At 41.7% G+C, this 18,588-nt stretch overlaps 1 protein-coding gene across 5 annotated transcripts in view; it reads left to right on the top strand.

Moving 5' to 3' along the window:
* The first annotated feature begins 3,779 nt into the window (after positions 1 to 3,779).
* Positions 3,780 to 18,588, top strand: part of virma (vir like m6A methyltransferase associated) — a 121,738-nt gene continuing 106,929 nt past the window's right edge. For 4 of the 5 annotated variants that reach the window (XM_041189286.1, XM_041189289.1, XM_041189287.1 and 1 more), the window contains exon 1: positions 3,780 to 3,856. In XM_041189286.1, coding sequence (XP_041045220.1) covers positions 3,797 to 3,856 — 60 coding nt within the window. In that variant the 5' untranslated portion in view covers positions 3,780 to 3,796. The remainder of the gene's footprint in view (positions 3,857 to 18,588) is intronic. The other variant, XM_041189285.1, reaches the window with a different exon arrangement.

The raw sequence follows: 18,588 nt of genomic DNA, 5'->3' as shown, positions 1-18,588 counted from the left end.
CCTGTCACTTAAGATAGCCGGACAGGTAGGTGAGGTGGTTAAGAAGGCTTATGGGATACTTGCCTTTATTACCCTAAGCATAGAATATAAGAGCAGGGAGGTTATGCTGGAACTGTATAAAACGCTGGTTAGGCCACAGCTAGAGTATTGCGTGCAGTTCTGGAATCTACATTATAGGAAGAATGTGATTGCACTAGAGAGAGTGCAGAGGAGATTTACCAGGACGTTGCCTGGGCTGGAGAGTTTTAGTTTTGAGGAGAGATTGGATAGATTGGGGTTATTTTCCCTGGAGCAGAGGAGATTGAGAGGGGGCATGATTGAGGTTTATAAAATTATGAGGGGCAGAGATAGGGTGAACAGGAAGGAACTTTTCCCCTTGATGGAGGGATCATTAACGAGGCAGCATAGATTTAAGGTAAGGGGCAGGAGGTTTAGAGGGGATGTAAGGAAGAATTATTTCACCCAGAGGGTGTTGGGAATCTGGAACTCATTGCCTGAAAGGGTGGTAGAGGCAGAAATCCTCATGACATTTAAGAAGTATTTGGATGTGCCCTTGCAAAGCCATGGCATACAAGGCTATGGGTCTAGTGCTGGAAAATGGGATTAGAATAGTTAGGTACTTGTTTGACCAGTGCAGACTTAATGGGCTGAAGGGCCTTTTTCTGTGCTGTAGACCTTTATGACGACACCTCTGAGTTTGGAGTCACCCCCAAATTTAGAAATTGTAAAGTGTTTAAGTGGAATACAGAGGATAGTTAAATTGCAGAAAAAATGTAAGCATGAGTCAACAGGTAGCCTACTGAGAAAAAATGCAAACCATTGCACCAGCACAATGCTCTGACTTGGGCTTCCCCCACCTCAAGCACCAGCCAGCTCCTTCAGTTTGTGGCTTTATTCAAGGTCACAGAGAACAAAATATCTCAAGCAATGTTTAGGAAGAACATAGGAGCAAGATTAGGCCTTTCAGCCTCTCAAGCTTGTTCCATCAAGACATAGACTATCTGTGTAAAGGATGAGGATAGATGGGTAAAAGGGAAAAATGAGAAACTGGCAATGTGATGCAGGTTCCACAGGTCCAGCAGTCTGAAGAATAAAGGTTGACATCAAGGATGCAAACTATCATACCAGCAGTTTTCCCCACCCTACGCAACAACAGCTCCTTTAGATTATGACTTTACTCAAGACTACATAGAATGGCATGATGCTGGATTCTCCTGTTGCTTTGATGAATCAGTGTTCAGCAAGAAAGAAGAAAAAAATTCACAGACTAGGATGATGTCGTCTAATGTGTGATGTTTAGCCAAGTCTCAATTTGCATATGAAGTCAATGTTGGAGGGATGGACAGACGCATTGGTTTTGTGCCCTACTTGCTTATCCCGAAGGCACTTGACTCTGTTCTGCTCAAATGTCAAAATTGCTTGATGACGGAGACTTTTCCATTTGGGTCTGTCCAAGGTTGTTTTTTCCCATTTATTTTGATCCAGCATGCAAGCTCTGATGTTGGCTTTCACATTGTCTTTATATCTAAATTTGGTATGTTTTGTGGTGTGGGTTCCCATGCTCGGATGGCTGAAGGGTGCTGCCTTTGGTATGCAGGAACCCTCCATGCAAAGCTGAGCTATGATGAGCATGCTCTCAATGCCAGGTATGCAGCACTTTGCAAAAACCTTTGGTGTTGGGGATTTGTCCTGCCTCCTAATGTTGCAAATAGATCTCAGACAGTGGAGATGGAATGGTTCTAGTTGCTTTATGTGATGCTGGAAAGTTGTCCAAGTCTCATAACCATAAATAAGTGATGTAAGGATCACTGCATAGTAGACTTTGACCATTGTTCTGGGACAAACTCCATGCTCTTTCCAAAGTCTGAGAGTTAAAGTACCAAATGCTGAGCTTGCTTTGGCCAGGTGATTGTTGATTTTGTCATCCAGTGTAGTGTTTGTGGAGAGGATACTCCCAAGATAGTAAACATCTGTACTGAATGGAAGATGTTGTTGACAGTGACATTGGGAGTCTCGGACTACATGGTGAGGGGTGGGATGATACATTGAGAATTATTGTAAGGCCAAAGTGTTCTGAGGCTAGGTCAAAGTGATCAACAAGCAGCTGAATGTCCTCCGGAGTATGTGCTGTAAGAGCGCAGTCAACCTCAAACAACAGTTCACCCACTAGCTGTTCAGTAGCCTTTGTGCAAGTCTTGAGCCTTCGCAAGTTGAAGAGGTTGTCATCTGTCCTGAATTGAATGTGTACTTGTGTCAAGATCTTTGAGTGCCAACTGGAGCATGGTCGAAAAGTATAAGACAAACAGAGCTGGAGCAAATACACAGCCTTGCTTGGTGCTGCTGGTGACAGTAAAGGCATGTGATGTACCATTTTGTATTATGCTAGCCACTATACTATTGTGAAATGAACGGGTGACATCAATCATCTTTTCAGGGCTTCCACAGTTGTACAGAACTTTCCACCAGCCTTCCCAGTTTCCAGTGTCAAAAGCCTTGGCCAGGATAACGAGCACCATATACAGGTCCTTTTTCTGTTTGTGGAATTTTTTTGTGTTTGACATGTTCCAAAGATCATGTCCATAGAGAACAGCATAGTTCAGGGGAAATTTACTTACAATCCTTTCACTTATGTTTATTAGGAATATAAGAGTAAGAACGGGTCATTCAACCTCTTGATCTTGTTCTCCCATTCAATAGTTCATGGCTTTTCTGTATCTCAATTCTATTCATGAGTCTCGGTTCCATATCCATTACCTAACAAAAATCTTTCTCTCATGGAGAAACTTGGAATTATAAGAATACATGGGCAATTTTTGGATTTACCTACAATGTGCACTCCAGCTTTAAGAAATGAATGAGATACTCACATAGCCTATCTCTCCTGGAGGAGCAATTGTCCATTGTGACCCAACTTATTGGGGGAGGTGGTGGTGTTGTGATAATGCTCTGGGGACATGAGTTCAAATCCCAACAGGGCAACTGTTAACAAAATCTGGAATTATAAAGCTAATCTCAGTAATAGTGACCATGAAACTTTCATCAATTGTGGCAAAAACCCATTTGGTTCACTATATGCCCTTTAGGGAAGGAAATCTCTGACCTTACCTGGTCTGGTCTACCTGTTACTGCAGATCCACAGCAATGTGGTTGACTCTTAACTGCCTTCAGAAATAACCTAGCAAGCCAAGGATGGCGGTGGCCTTTTATTGTCCAATATGGACATTGTTGAAAGAACGTAATACTCCTTTCACAAATGATATTGTATTCTTGACAGAGCATCTCTTCTCCACCCATCATGGGTAACTTGTGAAATATGGCGAAAATGCCCCCAAACGTGGTATTATGGTTTTGCTTGACACAAGGAGGGACCAAAAATTATCCATGAGGGATAGAGGGACCATCGGTTCCAATTTTTTGATTCATAAAGGTTCGTGAGAGTCCCAGTAGATGCTAACTTCAATCTGGACACCTTCTGGTACGACGCTCATAATCAAGGTGTAAAGGACACTGTTTTTTTCGTCAACGATAACGAAGTCCCTGCTTGAAAGTTGTAGCCACACACACATTAATCGTCCGATTAACACAGCCTGCTAATTCTGCTCCGTTATCGATGACAAGATATTTTTCTGCTTTTAAAAGCTTATGTTCATGAAGAACATAACGGCCACTACGAATGTTCAACTTGACAAAGTCAAAACGCCCTACCACCCAAAGCATGCGCGGTGAGCACACCTTTCCCGAGCATGCGCCGCGTACACCGGAAATGGCTGTGGCGGAAGTGACGCGCCGAGGAGTCATGGCGGATACAGCGGCAGAGCTGCTGTTTTTAGACACGTTCAAACACCCGAACTCCGAGGTAAAGTCCTGGATGCGCCGCTTTAGTCACGCACCGGGAGCTGCTTCACCTGTCACGCCTGCTTGGCTTCCACTGCCATTCTAATAGTGCGGGGAGCCCTGCAGCTTGAGCGCAGCCTGGACTAGGCCTTTAACAGGAGGAGATGCGGGGATCGGGCTGGGGTTGTACACTGAGCGCAGAGCTTTCCCCGCTGGGGTTCTGAGCCAATATTAGGGTCGCGCAGCAGGTGCTGTAGCTTCCGCTTGCTGGTGTCTCCCTTACCGCCTCTTCCCGCGTGTCCTGTTTATGTTTTCTTTCTGGTGAAATGGTCGTTACCGCCCCCTTTTCCCCACCCTGTTGAGGAGCAGAACCATATTCAAGAGCTGATCTGCAAATTGCGACTGAATTTTAACGTAGTTTCACTTGATTTGAGGAAACTACCTGCTTTCCTGTGTAGAACTTTCCGGGGTGACTGGTGATGAACGGGAGGGAGACGTGTAGATTGCAAGCCGGTAAATAGTTGAAGCTGCTTTTTTGACAGGGATATCAACATGTCAGACAGTAAAAAACATTTTAAACTTGTTTAGCCGATCTGCTTGAATTCTGCACGGGTTAGATTTTAAGGTGCAAAGGGCAAGACTGAAGAATTGAAGGAGACTACTTCTATAGACCAGGAGTGCCAGTAGGATGGTTACAATTGTCTCAAAAGTTTTGTAACTGAGTCGTCCGTAGCTGCCTGTATTTTCTATGCTAAAAATAAACGTTTGGTTTACTTGTATGATGGCATTATGTCTGGTTTAGATTTTGTCTGGAAATGTTTGCAGGATATCACAAAGGTCCTCAAATTATGCTGTTGGAAAATTAGTGTATGGATGCTTAATATGTCTGCATGGAATTCCTCTATTTTTGAATAAATGAATAAAATATTCTGTTAAAGTACTGGAGATAAAAGTTAAAGTTGGTACGCTACATCCTACTGTAATTTCAAGGATAAAATGTGATATAAGCCTCTAATACATCAGGGGGTGCAATGAAGTTATGGAGAATAGGAATGAAACATGCCATTGTCCTATCTCCAAAGGACAATCATTTAAGCGATTTTCTCTGCAGCAGTTTGTCACAGCCGAGTGGCTTGCTAGGCCTTTTCAGAGAGCAGTTGAGTCAGCACATTGCTGTGGACCTGGAGTCACAGCCAGACTGGGTAAGGCCAGCAGATTTCCTTCCCCAAAGGACATTAGTGAACCAGGTTTTAACAGCATTCCAATAGTTCTGTGGTCACCATTACAGAGATTATCTTTTTATTCCAGACATACTAATTAATTGAATTTAAATCCTACCAGATTTGAACACATGCCTCTTAAAACATTAGCCTGACCATCTGGATTACTTGTCCAGTAGCATTAAACAATGCTGCTGTTTCTGTGGTTGATTACATATTGTTCTGTACAGTGCTTGTGGTATCACTTATTTCAGTATTTTTTTAATTGAATCTGGCTAGGATAGATCTGGCACAGCAGCAAATGACATGCTTTCATGATCAAACCACATATTTAAATTGAAGTTAAATTGTACAACATGGCTTGACTTGCAGTGAAAATTAGATTTAATTTTACGCGATACTGGAGAATAAAATGATTACTTGTAAAGTTAATTGGCAGATTGTAATATGAAGCCCAGGTGTAATTTGCCAACTGCTGTTACCTTATCTATGGCATCTTTATTTTTATCTCAGTTTTTCTTTCTGCTAAAGATGTTGATTTAAATTGAAGTTAAGGTGTTTCTTGTTCTTCAGAACCTTGTCCAAGTGGCTTTGCTTTTTGGGAGCTGAGACAGAGTATCAGGCTGATATTGAAGGGTTATTAGAAGTGAAATAAAAGCAAAAAATGCTGGAAATACTCAGCAGGTCGGGCAGCATCTGTGGAGAGAAGCAGAATTAATGTTTCAAGTCAATGACCTTTCAACAAACAAAGGTCCGATGAAAGGTCATCAACTTGAAACATTCATTTGGTTTCTCTCCACAGTTGCTGCCTGACTTCGAGTTTTTCTAGCATTTTTTGTTTTTATTCCAGATTTTCAGCATCCACTTTGCTTTTGACAGTAGAAGTGAGTCTGATGCTGTACTTGCCCCAAATAAATACCCTTCAGCAGGGGTTTGGAAGTTGATTGGAAATCCTGGCTGAATTTTGAGCTCCCAGCCCCAGGGGTGCTGAAGAAAATAATATTTCTACAGGAAGATATGGTTCAAATTGGTTAATTTGGCTCAGGGTAGCCTTTGAACTTAAGACAGTCTTGGACTGTATCAATACCATAGTGTTCACTGCCTTAAATCTTTGAGGAGCTTGGGTGTTTTCTCAAAAAGCAAATTTATATTCAATTATCTACAATCTTGATCTTATTTAATCTACTTCGTTGCTTTTGAAGGTTGAGGTATAGAACTGATTTTTCCCTCTACTCAACAGTTAATTAACTTGCACCCGATGAAGTCTGCAGTGTCTTTCTGTAAGAAGAGGAAATCAGAGAGCTGATTTAGCACACTCTTTTTGGCAGCTGAGATGGTTATCTAGGTTGACCAATGGTTAAAGGTAGCTTCAAGAATAAGCAAAGAGGAAAATTAAAAAGTTCCCCTGCACATGTGATTTTCTTTTGTGCACTGTGCGTGTACTTACAACACATGGACTGCAGAGGTTCAAGAAGGCAGCTACCCATCACCTTCTCATGGACAGTTAGGGATGAGCAATAAATGCTGGCTTAGCCAGCAACACCCACATCCCAAGAATGAATTTTTAAAAAAATCAGCGTGGGTAGAAGATTGCTTGCGACTGCACTGTACTGTACGCCTAAGTTCCTGCTCCCCAACCATTTTCCAGGGATAGGCCCAGAAAACCATCTCTACCTTGGCAGACACATGCAAATTAGCTCCAAAGGAAAATACAGCCTCTGCTGTTTTCTCTTATCAAGAGCTGGAACTGCTTGGGTTCCAGTATACAGTTTGGTGAAGAAAGGCCTGGAAGAAGAATTGTCAATGGTCCTGTTCCAATGCTTTGAGAATGGGTGGGAATGCATTGTTATCAACAACACCAAACATTTCAATCAGTATCTTTTCAGGCAGTTTGTTGGCAAAAATTCCCTATCCCTATCCTGTGGGGGGGGGGAAACTCATTTCCTGTTTGAATCAGCCTAGCACTGAAAATACGGCTGAGATCAGGGGTATTTCTGAGATAGTGAAGGTCCCTCGCTATCCAAGGTTAGCTCTCTTCAGAAGATTCAGGCCCATTAGTCATTATATGGAATACCGCTAAGTCCTTAGTTAATGACAGTATCCAAAAACTGAAACATTCAAATTGCAGCTCTTTAGTTGATTTTGAGGTTTGTTGCTTACTTCAGTCCCAAATTGTAGGGGTTTAGGTTTTAACTTGCAAGCAATGCCGGTAAGAGCTGTGAAAATGTAAAACTGTGAATATAAATAAAAGGGGGAAAAAATGGAAATGCACAAAATCTGAAATAAAAACGTGTCAGGAGTACAAAATAGGGGTGTTGCACCAAAATTGACATGAGGAAAAGCTTTTTCATGCAGCGAATGATTAAGGTCTGGAATGCATTGCTTGAGAGTGTGGTGGAGGCAGGTTGAATTGAGACATTCAAAAGAGAATTAGGCTGTTATCTGAAAAGGAAAAATGTGCTGGGTTACAGGGAGAAGGCAGGGGAATGATGCTAGGTAAATTGCTCATTCAGAGAACAGTTGCAGACATGAAGGGCTTAATGGCCTCTTTCTGCACTAACAATTCTGTAATTCTTTAAAGAATAAAAGATTTGAGTGTTTGTAAGATTATTCTTTAGAGCATGGTGTCTTCTCACTTGATTATAATGAATGCAAATTGTTATTGGGATACATTCATTCATTTATTGCTAAATAAGTGACATGGACTATCAGGCTCTTGTGATTTGAGCTTGAGAAAGTGCCTACAAGAGCCTTATCCTTGAGTATTTCTTTGAAAAAAAAGTTTTTTAATTCACTTACAGGATGATGGCGTTGCTGGCTGGGCCAGCATTTGTTGCCCATCCTAATTGCCCTCGAGAAGGTGATGGTGAGCTGCTTTTTTGAACTACTGCAATCCATGGGGTATAGGTACACCCACAGTGCTGTTAGGGAGGGAGTTCCAAGATTTTGACCCAGCGACAATGAAGAAATGGTGATATATTACCAAGTCAGGATGGTGTGTGGCTTGAAGGGGAGCTTCCAGGTGATGGTGTTCCCATGCATCTGAAAATCAACATCACACTGACTTTCCATCTGGGATTTCTGATTTCCTAGAATTTCACAGGCTTTTATTACCAAATCCTAACTCCAAGCAGCATGCTGATAGTTGATTTTAAGCACCACTTGGGTTGGGGCTGGGGAGGAGGGGAGAGGGAGGAGGAAGGGCACCAAAAGGGGACAATTTCATGGGGACAGTGAAGTAAAAAAAAATTCTGTATTTATATCTGTCAATATAGTGATTTTTGCATGTTGATATAGAGCTGGGAGTTTTCTGTTATGCACCAACTGGTTTATTTGGAAGAAGTTTTCATAAAAGATGCAATTTTATTGGACTACTGTAATTTATGAGCATAATACAGAACAGTGGACAGCGCACACACTTAATTATTTTGAGATATGTGTGTTATAATGGAACATGCAGGGCTCTATGGAAAGTGCAAGGGAATGAGACTAGTTGGATAACTCTTCTAAAGATTGGGCACAGCCTGATGGGCCACATGCCCTCCTTCTGGATAAAATATGATGGATTTTGGAAACCACTTGTTGTAAATTATGAGTGCTTGCAGTGCTCTTGAGTTAGCAATTGTCTGTGTGTGTGTGTGTGTGTGTGTGTGTGTGTGTGTGTGTGTGTGTGTGTGTGTGTGTGTGTGTGTGTGTTTGTGTTCAAAATTTGAAAGATCAGAGCTCTTCAACAGCTGTCCTAAATCCAATCTATAATATAAAGAAACCTTTTTACTTTAAATAAAAACAGAACATTCTAGAAACGCAGGTCAGGCAGCATCTGTGGAGAGAAATGGAGTCAATGTTTCAGGTTGATGACCTTTCATCAGAACTTGGACAACTTAGAAATGTGATAGGTTTTGAGCAAGGGGTGGATGGGACAAAGACAAAAGGAAGGCCTGTGATGTGCCCAGAGCAGGTGTGCTACTGTCTGAAATTGAAAATAAGAGATAATTCAAAATATGCAAAGAAAAGGAAACAAAATGAAGAACAGAGTTTACAGTCTGAAATGGTTGAAGTGGTGTTGAGTCTGAAAGGCTATGAAGTACCAAATTGAAAGATGAGGTGCTGTTCCTCAGGCTTACATTGAGCTTCACTAGAGAAAGCTCTGGCTGGTAAAAGTAGGGAAAATCCCAAGATATTCCATAAGTATATCAATGGGAAGAGGATAACCAGGGAAGGAGTAGGGTCCATAAGGGACCAAGGGGGCAATTTATGGGTGGAGCCAGATGACATCGCTAGAGTGTTGAATTAATACTTCACATCCGTCTTCACCCAAGAGAATGAGGATGAAGGTATCAAACTCAGGGAGAGAGACTGCAAGGTTCTTAAGCAAATTGATATAGGCAGTGACAAGATATTAGAGGTGTTGGCAGGCTTAAAAGTGGTCCAATCTCCAGGTCCAGATGATTTGCATCCCAGACTGCTGAGGGAGGCAAGGGAGGAGATCGCAGAGGCTCTGACCCAAATTTTTAATTCCTCTCTGGCCATGGGGGAGGTGCCAAAGGACTGGAGAACAGCTAATATGGTTCCGCTATTTAAGAAGTGTTGTAGAGATAAGTCAGGGAACTGCAGGCCAGTGAGTCTCATGTCAGTGGTAGGGAAACAATTGGAGAAAATTCTGAAGGAGAGAATCTGTCTCCACTTGGAGAGGCAAGGTTTGATCAGGGATAGTCAGCATGGCTTTGTCAGAGGGAGGTCATGCCTGACAAATTTGATTGAATTTTTTGAGGAGGTGTCCAGGTGTGCAGATTAGGGGTAGTGCAGTTGATGTAGTTTATATGGATTTCAGCAAAGCCTTTGACAAGGTCCCACATGGGAGACTTATAAAGAAGGCAAATGCACATGGGATACAGGGTAATTTGATAAGGCGGATTCAAAATTGGCTTAGTTGTAGGAGGCAGAGGGTGATGACAGAAGGATGCTTTAGTGACTGGAAGCCAGTGTCCAGTGGCATACCACAGGGATCTGTGCTGGGTCCCCAATTATTTGTCATTTATATAAACGACATAGAATACTATATTAGGGGTAGGATTAGTAAGTTTGCGGAAGACACAAAGATTGGCCGGGTGGTTAACAGTGAGGTTGAGTGTCTTGGGCTACAGGAAGATATAGACAGGATGGCCAAATGGGCAGATAAGTGGCAGTTGGAATTTAACCCTGAGAAGTGTGAGGTGATACAGTTTGGAAGGAGTAATTTGACAAGGAAGTATTCAATGAATGGCATGACATTAGGAAGTTCTGAGGAACAAAGGGACCTTGGCGTGTGTGTCCATAGATCTCTGAAGGCGGAGGGGCATGTTCGTAGGGTGGTGAAAAAGGTATATGGGACACTGCCCTTATCAATTGAGACACAGATTAGAAAAGTAGGGTGGTCATGTTGGAGTTGTGTAGCACCTTGATGAGGCCACAACTGGAGTACTGTGTACACTTCTGGTCGCCACATTATGGGAAGGATGTGATTGCCCTGGAGGGGGTGCAGAGGAGATTCACCAGGATGTTGCCTGGGATGAAACATTTAAGTTATGAAGAGAAGTTGGATAGACTTGGGTTGTTTTTTTTGGAGCAGAGAAGACTGAGGGGTGACCTGATCGAGGTATACAAGATTATGAGGGGCATGGATAGGGTGGATAGGGAGCAGTTGTTCCCCTTAGTTGAAGGGTCAGTCACAAGAGGACATAAGTTCAAGGTGAAGGGCAGGAGGTTTAGGGGGGATGTGAGGAAAAACTTTTTTACCCAGAGGGTGGTGACGTTCCGGAATGCACTGCCTGGGAGGGTGGTGGAGGCGGGTTGCCTCATATTCTTTAAAAAGTACCTGGATGAGCACTTGGCACGTCATAACATTCAAGACTATGGGTCAAGTGCTGGTAAATGGGATTAGTTAGGTAGGTAGGTAGGTCAGGTGTTTCTCACGTGTCAGTGCAGACCCGATAGGCCGAAGGGCCTCTTCTGCACTGTGTGATTCTGTGAACAGCAGGCTGAAGACAGAAGTCTGTGTGAGAGCAAGCTGGAGAATTAAAATGACAGACCAGAAGCTCGGGGTCATGCTCGCTGATTGAACGGAGGTATTATGCACAGTGGTCACCCAACCTGCATTTGGTCTCTCCAGTGTAACAGATCACATTATGAGCAGCAAATATAGTGGACTAAATTGAAAGAAGTACGTGCAAATTAGTGCTTCACTTGGAAGGATTATATGTGGCTTGGACAGTGAGGAGAGAGGAGGTACAAGGGAACGTGTTCCACCTCCGTTTGCATGTGTTGGGGTTGATAATTTATCAAAATCAATTATTTTACCTGTTTTATACTCTATAGACTGCTATGACCCAATATATTTTTCTGTTGCAACATTCTTGTAATGTTTTATATTATAAATATAATGTGCGATGGAATACTCCCCGCTTGTCTGGATGAGTGCAGCTCCAACAACACTCAAGAAGCTTGACACCATCCAGGACAAAGCAACCTGCTTGATTGACACCCCATCCACAAACATTCATTCCCTCTACCACCAACACAGTAGGAGCAGTGTGTACCATCTACAAGGCTCCTTAGCACCTTCCAAACCCACGAACACTACTGTCTAGAAGGGCAAGGGCAGCAATTAGATGGGAACATCACCACCTGCAAGTTCCCATCCAAATCATTCACCATCCTGACTTAATAAATAAATAAGCATTTCATTCCAAATATTTAGTTTTTTGGTATTCGTTTTGTTATGTCCTGTTAACTGAATTACATTCAGTCTAAAATTCCTATTTTTCACCAGCTCATTCATCCACATATGACAGAGCACTTTTTGTGTGTGCTTGCAGTGGGGAATAACATCTTATTGGTGTCAAGGTGGCTTCAGGGTGTTATAATGAAATTTTGGAAAAAGGTCAACTCTCTGGCAAACTCAGCAATCTTCAATGTCAGGAGGGCCCTCAGTTTTCCAGGGGGTGACTAATGGTTGACCAGCTGACAAGACTCGTTAATGGAACCTGGAAAGATTCTGTCTTGGAGGGTCGTGTTTTTCCCCTGTTAGCACCAGAGAGGGCACTGCCAATCTCCCTTGACTATTGTATCTGGCTGAACTACAGTTACATTGTGCTGCTCATTTGATTACTCAGCTGCTTCAGCAGTGATTACTTGAGCCATATAGAAGGGCTTGTGTGGGATGCTCAATCTTTGCTGAGCCAGCTGGTACATAGAAATTCAATACAGAAAGAGGCTGTTTGGCCAGATCGGTCTTTGTCTTTGTTTACCCTGTATTCAAATAAATAATCCAAGTCAAATTTAACCACCTTGTTTGGACATCCCTTCAACTCCCTTTTCTTTCATCCATCGATCAAATCTTTGGTGTGGTGGCAGGATTGGCATTAGTGCCCTTGGATTAGATAGGTAAAAATTGGCCGGCATTCTGTAATCCAGCGACCTTCATTGAGTCTGTGCAGGATGTTGGGTGAGGGCAGGATGAAATTCATTTATTTTCTGCTTTTAGATAGTGTGCTGACATGCTCATGGAGAATGGTGAAATTGATGAGGTAGCTGATGGCATCCAGAGCCTGTGAAACCGAAAGGAGCTGATGCCATAGGAGAGGAAAGAAAATGATAGGAAATGTGAAAAGAAGTAGTATTGGAGTATGCTGTAGCTTATCCCGCTCAAAGAAATGTGAGGGCAGTGGGATTTTTGTAGCGTTGGGATATTTTCATTATATGCGTGCACTTTGATATTCGCCCCTTTGCTCACCAAATGCTGATGACATGTTAAGGCATTACGATCTGTTACATAAGTGGTCATTCTTCATGTGTGACCCTAGACCATCTACAACTGCTTCATCAGTGACCTTCCCACCATCATAAGGTCCGAAGTGGGGATGTTTGCTGATGATTGCACAATGTTCAGCACCATTCATGACTCTTCAGATACTGAAGAAGGCCATGTCTATATGCAGCAAGATCTGGACAATATTCAGGCTTGGGCTGATACATGGCAAGTAACATTTGTGCCACATAAGTGCCAGGCAATGACCGTCTCCAACAAATAGTATCTAATCATCTCCCCTTGACACTCAGTGACATTACCATTGCTGAATCTCCCACTATCAACATCCTGGGGGTTTGCAATTGACCAGAAATTGAACTGGACTAGCCGTATAAATATTGTAGCTACAAGAGCAGGTCAGAGGCTGGGAATTCTGCAGCGAATAACTCACCTTGTGATTCACAAAGCCCACCCACCATTTACAAGGCACAAGTTGGGAGTGTGATGGAATACTCTCCAACTGCCTGGATGAGTGCAGCTCTGACAATATTCAGGAGGCTTGACACCATTCAGGGTAAAGCAGCCCACTTGATTGGCATGCCATCCACCACCTTAAACATTCATTCCCTCCACCACTGGTGCACCATGTTCATAGTATGTACCATTTACAAAATGCAGTGCAGCAACTCATTAAGGCTCCTTCAACAGCAGCTTCGAAACCCATGACCGTTCCCACCTAGAAGAACAGGGCAACAGATGCGTGGGAACAGCATCACTTGCAAATTCCCATCCAAGCCGCACACCATCCTGACTTGGAACTATATTATCGTTCGTTCACCGTCGCTTTGTCAAAATCCTGGAACTTCCTTCCTAACAGCACTGTGGGTGTACCTACACCACGTGGACTGCAGTGGCTCAAGAAAGGTGGTTCACCATCACCTTCTCAAGGGCAGTTGGGGATGGGAAAAAACTGCTGGCCAAGCCAGCAATGCCACATCCTGTGAAAGACTAAAAAAGAACAGTGGGTGTTAGCAGGCTGAGGTGTATCACCATGCTGGAATATGGGTGGAAGCTTGTGCTAGGGTTGAAAAGACCAAACACATGAGTTAATATGAAGCTGGAGGATTCACCGAGCTTATGCTAGAGGGAGGATCTCCAGTAATACTCTCACCGTGAAGGACATCTCTGGGGTTAGAAGTTACTTAGTTGAGAAAGGAAAATAACAAATAAATTCTCTGGAGCTTAGAATCATTTTGGACTGATTATAGGAGAATTGAATGTCTGCTTAAATGATAGTGGAACAGATATCTGATAGTGTTCTTTTTCTGTTCTGTATTTTTAAAGTATAAGTTGCCTACAAAAATAGTGTTAACAGTGCTTTTAGCCTGTTGCAGTGAAGTTAAGATGCAAAATCTTGTCATCTGTTCAGCTGTTAACTTTTAAAAATAAATTTGAACTTCCAGTTATCTGTCTCTATGGGTTTGTAACAAATTTGAGGCTGTTGCGGGATTTTGAATCCACAGGCTGAGATGAATACATGGGTTTGGCCAGAGTTTAAACGAGCAAGATTTTATGGTGACTTTTGCTGTATTTATTGAAATGTTAAAATGGTTAAGTCTATTGCTGGAGCTTTCCATGAAAAAGAGGCTCGTCTGTATGAACATATAAAATAGGGGTAGAAGTAGGTCATTTGGCCCCTCAAGCCTGTTCCGCCATTTGGCCCCTCAAGCCTGTTCCACCATTCAATATGATCATCACTGATCTGTTTGTGTTTCGAGTTCTACATTTCCATCTACCCCCAATAACCTTACATTCTTGTTAGGCAAGGGAATCAATCCAGCTCTGCCTTAAAAATATTCAGTGACCCCTCCTCCTCCGCCTTCTGAGGCAGAGAGCTCCAAAGTCGCACAACCTTCTGAGAGAACAAAATTCTCCTCATCTCTGTCCTATTAGGGCTACCCCTAATTTTAAAACAGTGCCCCTAGTTCTAGACTCACCCAAAAGAGGAAACATCCTTTCCACATCCACTTTGTCAAGACAATTCAGGATCTTATATACTTTGATCAAGTCACCCCTCACTCTTCTAAACTCCAGCGGAATCAAGCCCAGCCAGTCCAACCTTTCCCCATAAGACAACCTGTTCATTCTAGGTATCGATCTAATAAACCTCCTCTGAACCACCTCCAACACATTGCACCCTTACTCAAATAAGGAGACTAAAACTGCACACAGTATTTGAGATGCGGCCTCACCAAAACCCTGTATAATTGAAGCATAACATCTTACTTTTATGTGCAATTCCTCTCATAATAAAGGATAGCATTCCATTAGCCTTCTTGGATTACATGCTGTACTTGCATACTAACTTTTTGTGACTCATGCTCAAGAACACCTAGATCTCTCTGCACCTTGGAATTCTGCAGTCGTTCTCTGCTTAAGTAATGCTCTGCTTTTTTTATTCTTCCTGTCAAAATGAACAAGTTTACATTTACCTACATTATACTCAGTCTGACAGATTTTTGCCCACTCTCAATTTATCTATATCCATCTGCAGCCTCTTTGTCTTCTTTGCAACATACTTCCCTACTTATCTTTGTGTTGTCTGCAAATTTAGCCATCATGCCTTCACTCCCCTCATCGACGTCATTGATGTAAATTGTAAAAAGTTAAGGCCCCAGCACAGACCCCTGTGGGACTCCACTTGTCGCATCCTGTCAATCAGACAATGACCCATTTATGCATACTTTCTGTTTTCTGCCAGCCAGACAATCTTTTATCCAGGTTAATATGTTACCCCTATACTTTGAACTTTTATTTTCTGCAATAACCTGTGAGTGCCTGAAAGCAAGTTAACAAAGGTTAATTTAAAAGCTGGGGCAGAAAAGTTAGAAATGGATTTAAAAGAAGGCGCTAAGAAGTCAGAAATAGTTTTGTGGCATTGACTCATCATTTCAACCTTGAGGAAGGAAAAGATAATCCAGATAAAACGCAGATTGAGTTGGCTAGGATTCAGTTACAAATGAAACAACTTGAACTTGAAATAGTAATGATAAAGCTAGTACTTGAAAGAGTGGAAAGAGAAAAGGACATGGAAAAGGAAGTATGAAAACTTGAATTAGAATTCCAAAGGGAAGAAAAAAAATCAGTAAAAGAAAGAGAAAACTTTGAATTGCAAAGGAAAAGCCAGGATATTTGAATGGTACAGGAAAAGGCTTCCATTTTGTGAACTGGGGGTAGCAGGTAGATTTGATGATGGGTCAGATTTAACTTCTGGTTTTGATTTTGGAAGGAATATTCGCCTAGTGTCTAAATTCAGTGAGGAAGGAGTTGAAATGTATTTTGAGTAGATTGCCAGTTAGATTGGCCAAAAGAAGTTTGGACAATTCTATTACGAAGTATTTTGGTAGGAAAGACATTGGAGGTTTATTTGACTGTTTCTGGTGAACAGCCTGCATATTATGATGTGGTTAAGACTGCTGTACTTTATGCATATGAGTTATTTCCAGAATCTTATAGGCAAAAATTTAGAAATTTAAGAAAGAGACAGACTCAGACTTTTGTGCAATTTGTTAGAGAAAGGGAAATTATGTTTGATCAATGGTATAGCTTGATAACGATTTTTGAAAACCTTAGAAAGGTATTGTTACTGGAAGAATTTAAAAACAGCATTCCTTTAGGAATCAATCCCATTTAGAAGACCATAAGGTTTCTAAGATAGGGCTGATGGCTATGAATAGTCCCACAAACACATAGGTGGCAGCAGACCTTTGTAAAACTGGAGAGATAAGAGAAGTGATAGTGAACAGAACACTAATAAACATGGGGTGGGGGGGGGGTAGAATTGAAAAGACAGATGCTTTTCAGAGCATGTTACCTTTGTCATAAAACAGGACATGGGAAGACAGATTGCAGGAAGCTGAAAGTTAAACCCGTAGCTTTTGAGGTGTCTAGTGTTTCTCCAGAAAACGTTGTACAAATGAGTGAAGCTTGTGACAAATCAATATCATTAAATGTATTTACAGTGGGTGTAAATCAGATCATAAAAGATGGGAGTTTTATATTTAAGGATGAAGTAACTCAGTTTTTGTCTGATGAAGGAGTCAAAAAGATTATCATTCTTAGTGATACGGTGTTGGCTCCAAGCATGATGATAGCAAAAGACATGAATTTCTCTCCAGAGAGTTTGCTAAGTAAAAGTATACTGATATAGGGCATTGATGAATTGTTTACCTGTTCCATTGTGCAGAGTAAATTTAAATTGTGCTTTATTCAGTGGGTCTGTTATTGTGGGAGTGGTGTCCAAATTGCCTATTAATAATGTTGATCTTATCTTGGGGAACGATCTAGCTGGAGACCGTGTCCTTCCTCCAGACATTTCCACAAGACCTATTGAAGTGGGTAAAGATAAGGATGTATCAGCCAGATCAGTGAACTTTGAAAAACACATGCATGTCTCTGAATCTGCTGTAAAAGATGTGTCCAAAGAATCATAAGCACAGATTTCTGAGAGCAAAGTACCATTGAGACTTCAGATTGACAGCAAAGAGTTAACTGCAACTGCAAGAAATTGGATCTATCTCAAATGCAGGCCCTAAACCACATATGTCAAAACAGGATACAGTAGCAGAATTTCAGGCTAATGGACAAACAAAAAGAGACAGTGCCTGAAAGCAAAATAACTTGACTCGACTGATGCTGTTACTGTGGAATTACAAGGATGCGTTAAAGATTTGCAGCTTAAAATGAAGCTTTAAAATGAAGAAGCTGTGGCTCTTGCTCAAAAGAAATTGATGAAGCTCATGCTTAATGGAATGAAGAAATACAGAATGAATGTAAAAGAATGCAAGAGCTGATTAAAAAATAATATAAGGAATTTTTATCCAAACATCAATGTAACCTCAATGAAATTCTTAAAGCAACGAAGGAAAGCAGTAATCCCGCGTTTAAAGAGGAAACAGACAACTCAAATGGTTGGCTAGCTGACACATTTTTTCCATTTAGATATTAATAAACCTGCAGCCATGAAGGAAAATGGAGATCAAATGTTGAACTTGGACCAAGTGGCTCAGAGACTGACTCTAAAGAAAAACAAAAGAACATATCAAAACTTTAAGAGGAGTGGTGATGGAGGATTTTGTTTCTATGTACAGCTTCCACCTAATGGAACTGGAAAATCACAAGGATTGTCTCCAAGTTACAGTCTTGATAAAGTTTCCCAGACTGAATTAATTGCGCAATATTTTAACCAAGGGCATGAAAACACTGTGAACTTTAATTGTCATGAGAAGAGAGATTTTGTTACTTGTATTTGGATTAATAAAGGTTAAAAATTCTAATGTTCTCAAGGTGGACTGTTTAATGGAAAATGTCACAGCATGCTATTTGTACTGTATGTAGTAAGGTGGTTGTTGAATTGTATAGAATGTTATAAGTTATGTTTTGAATAGTGTTTATGAAAACGCATCATTATGGTGATGACTTTTCACTTCTTGGGGGTAGGTGTCACAATTATGAGGTTTATAAGATTTGGGACTGTCTTTAATTTAGGTTAAAATGAAGGGGGGGGTCATGTGACCTATCCAGTTCTTGACTCTGAAGTCTGCCTGACAGCAGGTCTGCGTGACGGGGCTGTTAAAGATGAAAGGAACGCTGGAATTTACTGGGTTGAAGGCGCAAGATATTCACACTTGCAAACAATGTTGAAGGCAGCTGTGATGCCAGTGGACAGACCGAGTCTCCAAGTCCCAG

The sequence above is a fragment of the Carcharodon carcharias genome, chromosome 6 (genome assembly GCF_017639515.1).
Source record: "Carcharodon carcharias isolate sCarCar2 chromosome 6, sCarCar2.pri, whole genome shotgun sequence".
Classification (NCBI taxonomy): Eukaryota; Metazoa; Chordata; class Chondrichthyes; order Lamniformes; family Lamnidae; genus Carcharodon; species Carcharodon carcharias.
Note: the sequence above shows the minus strand (reverse complement) of the source record. Positions and strands in the feature narration are given on the sequence as shown.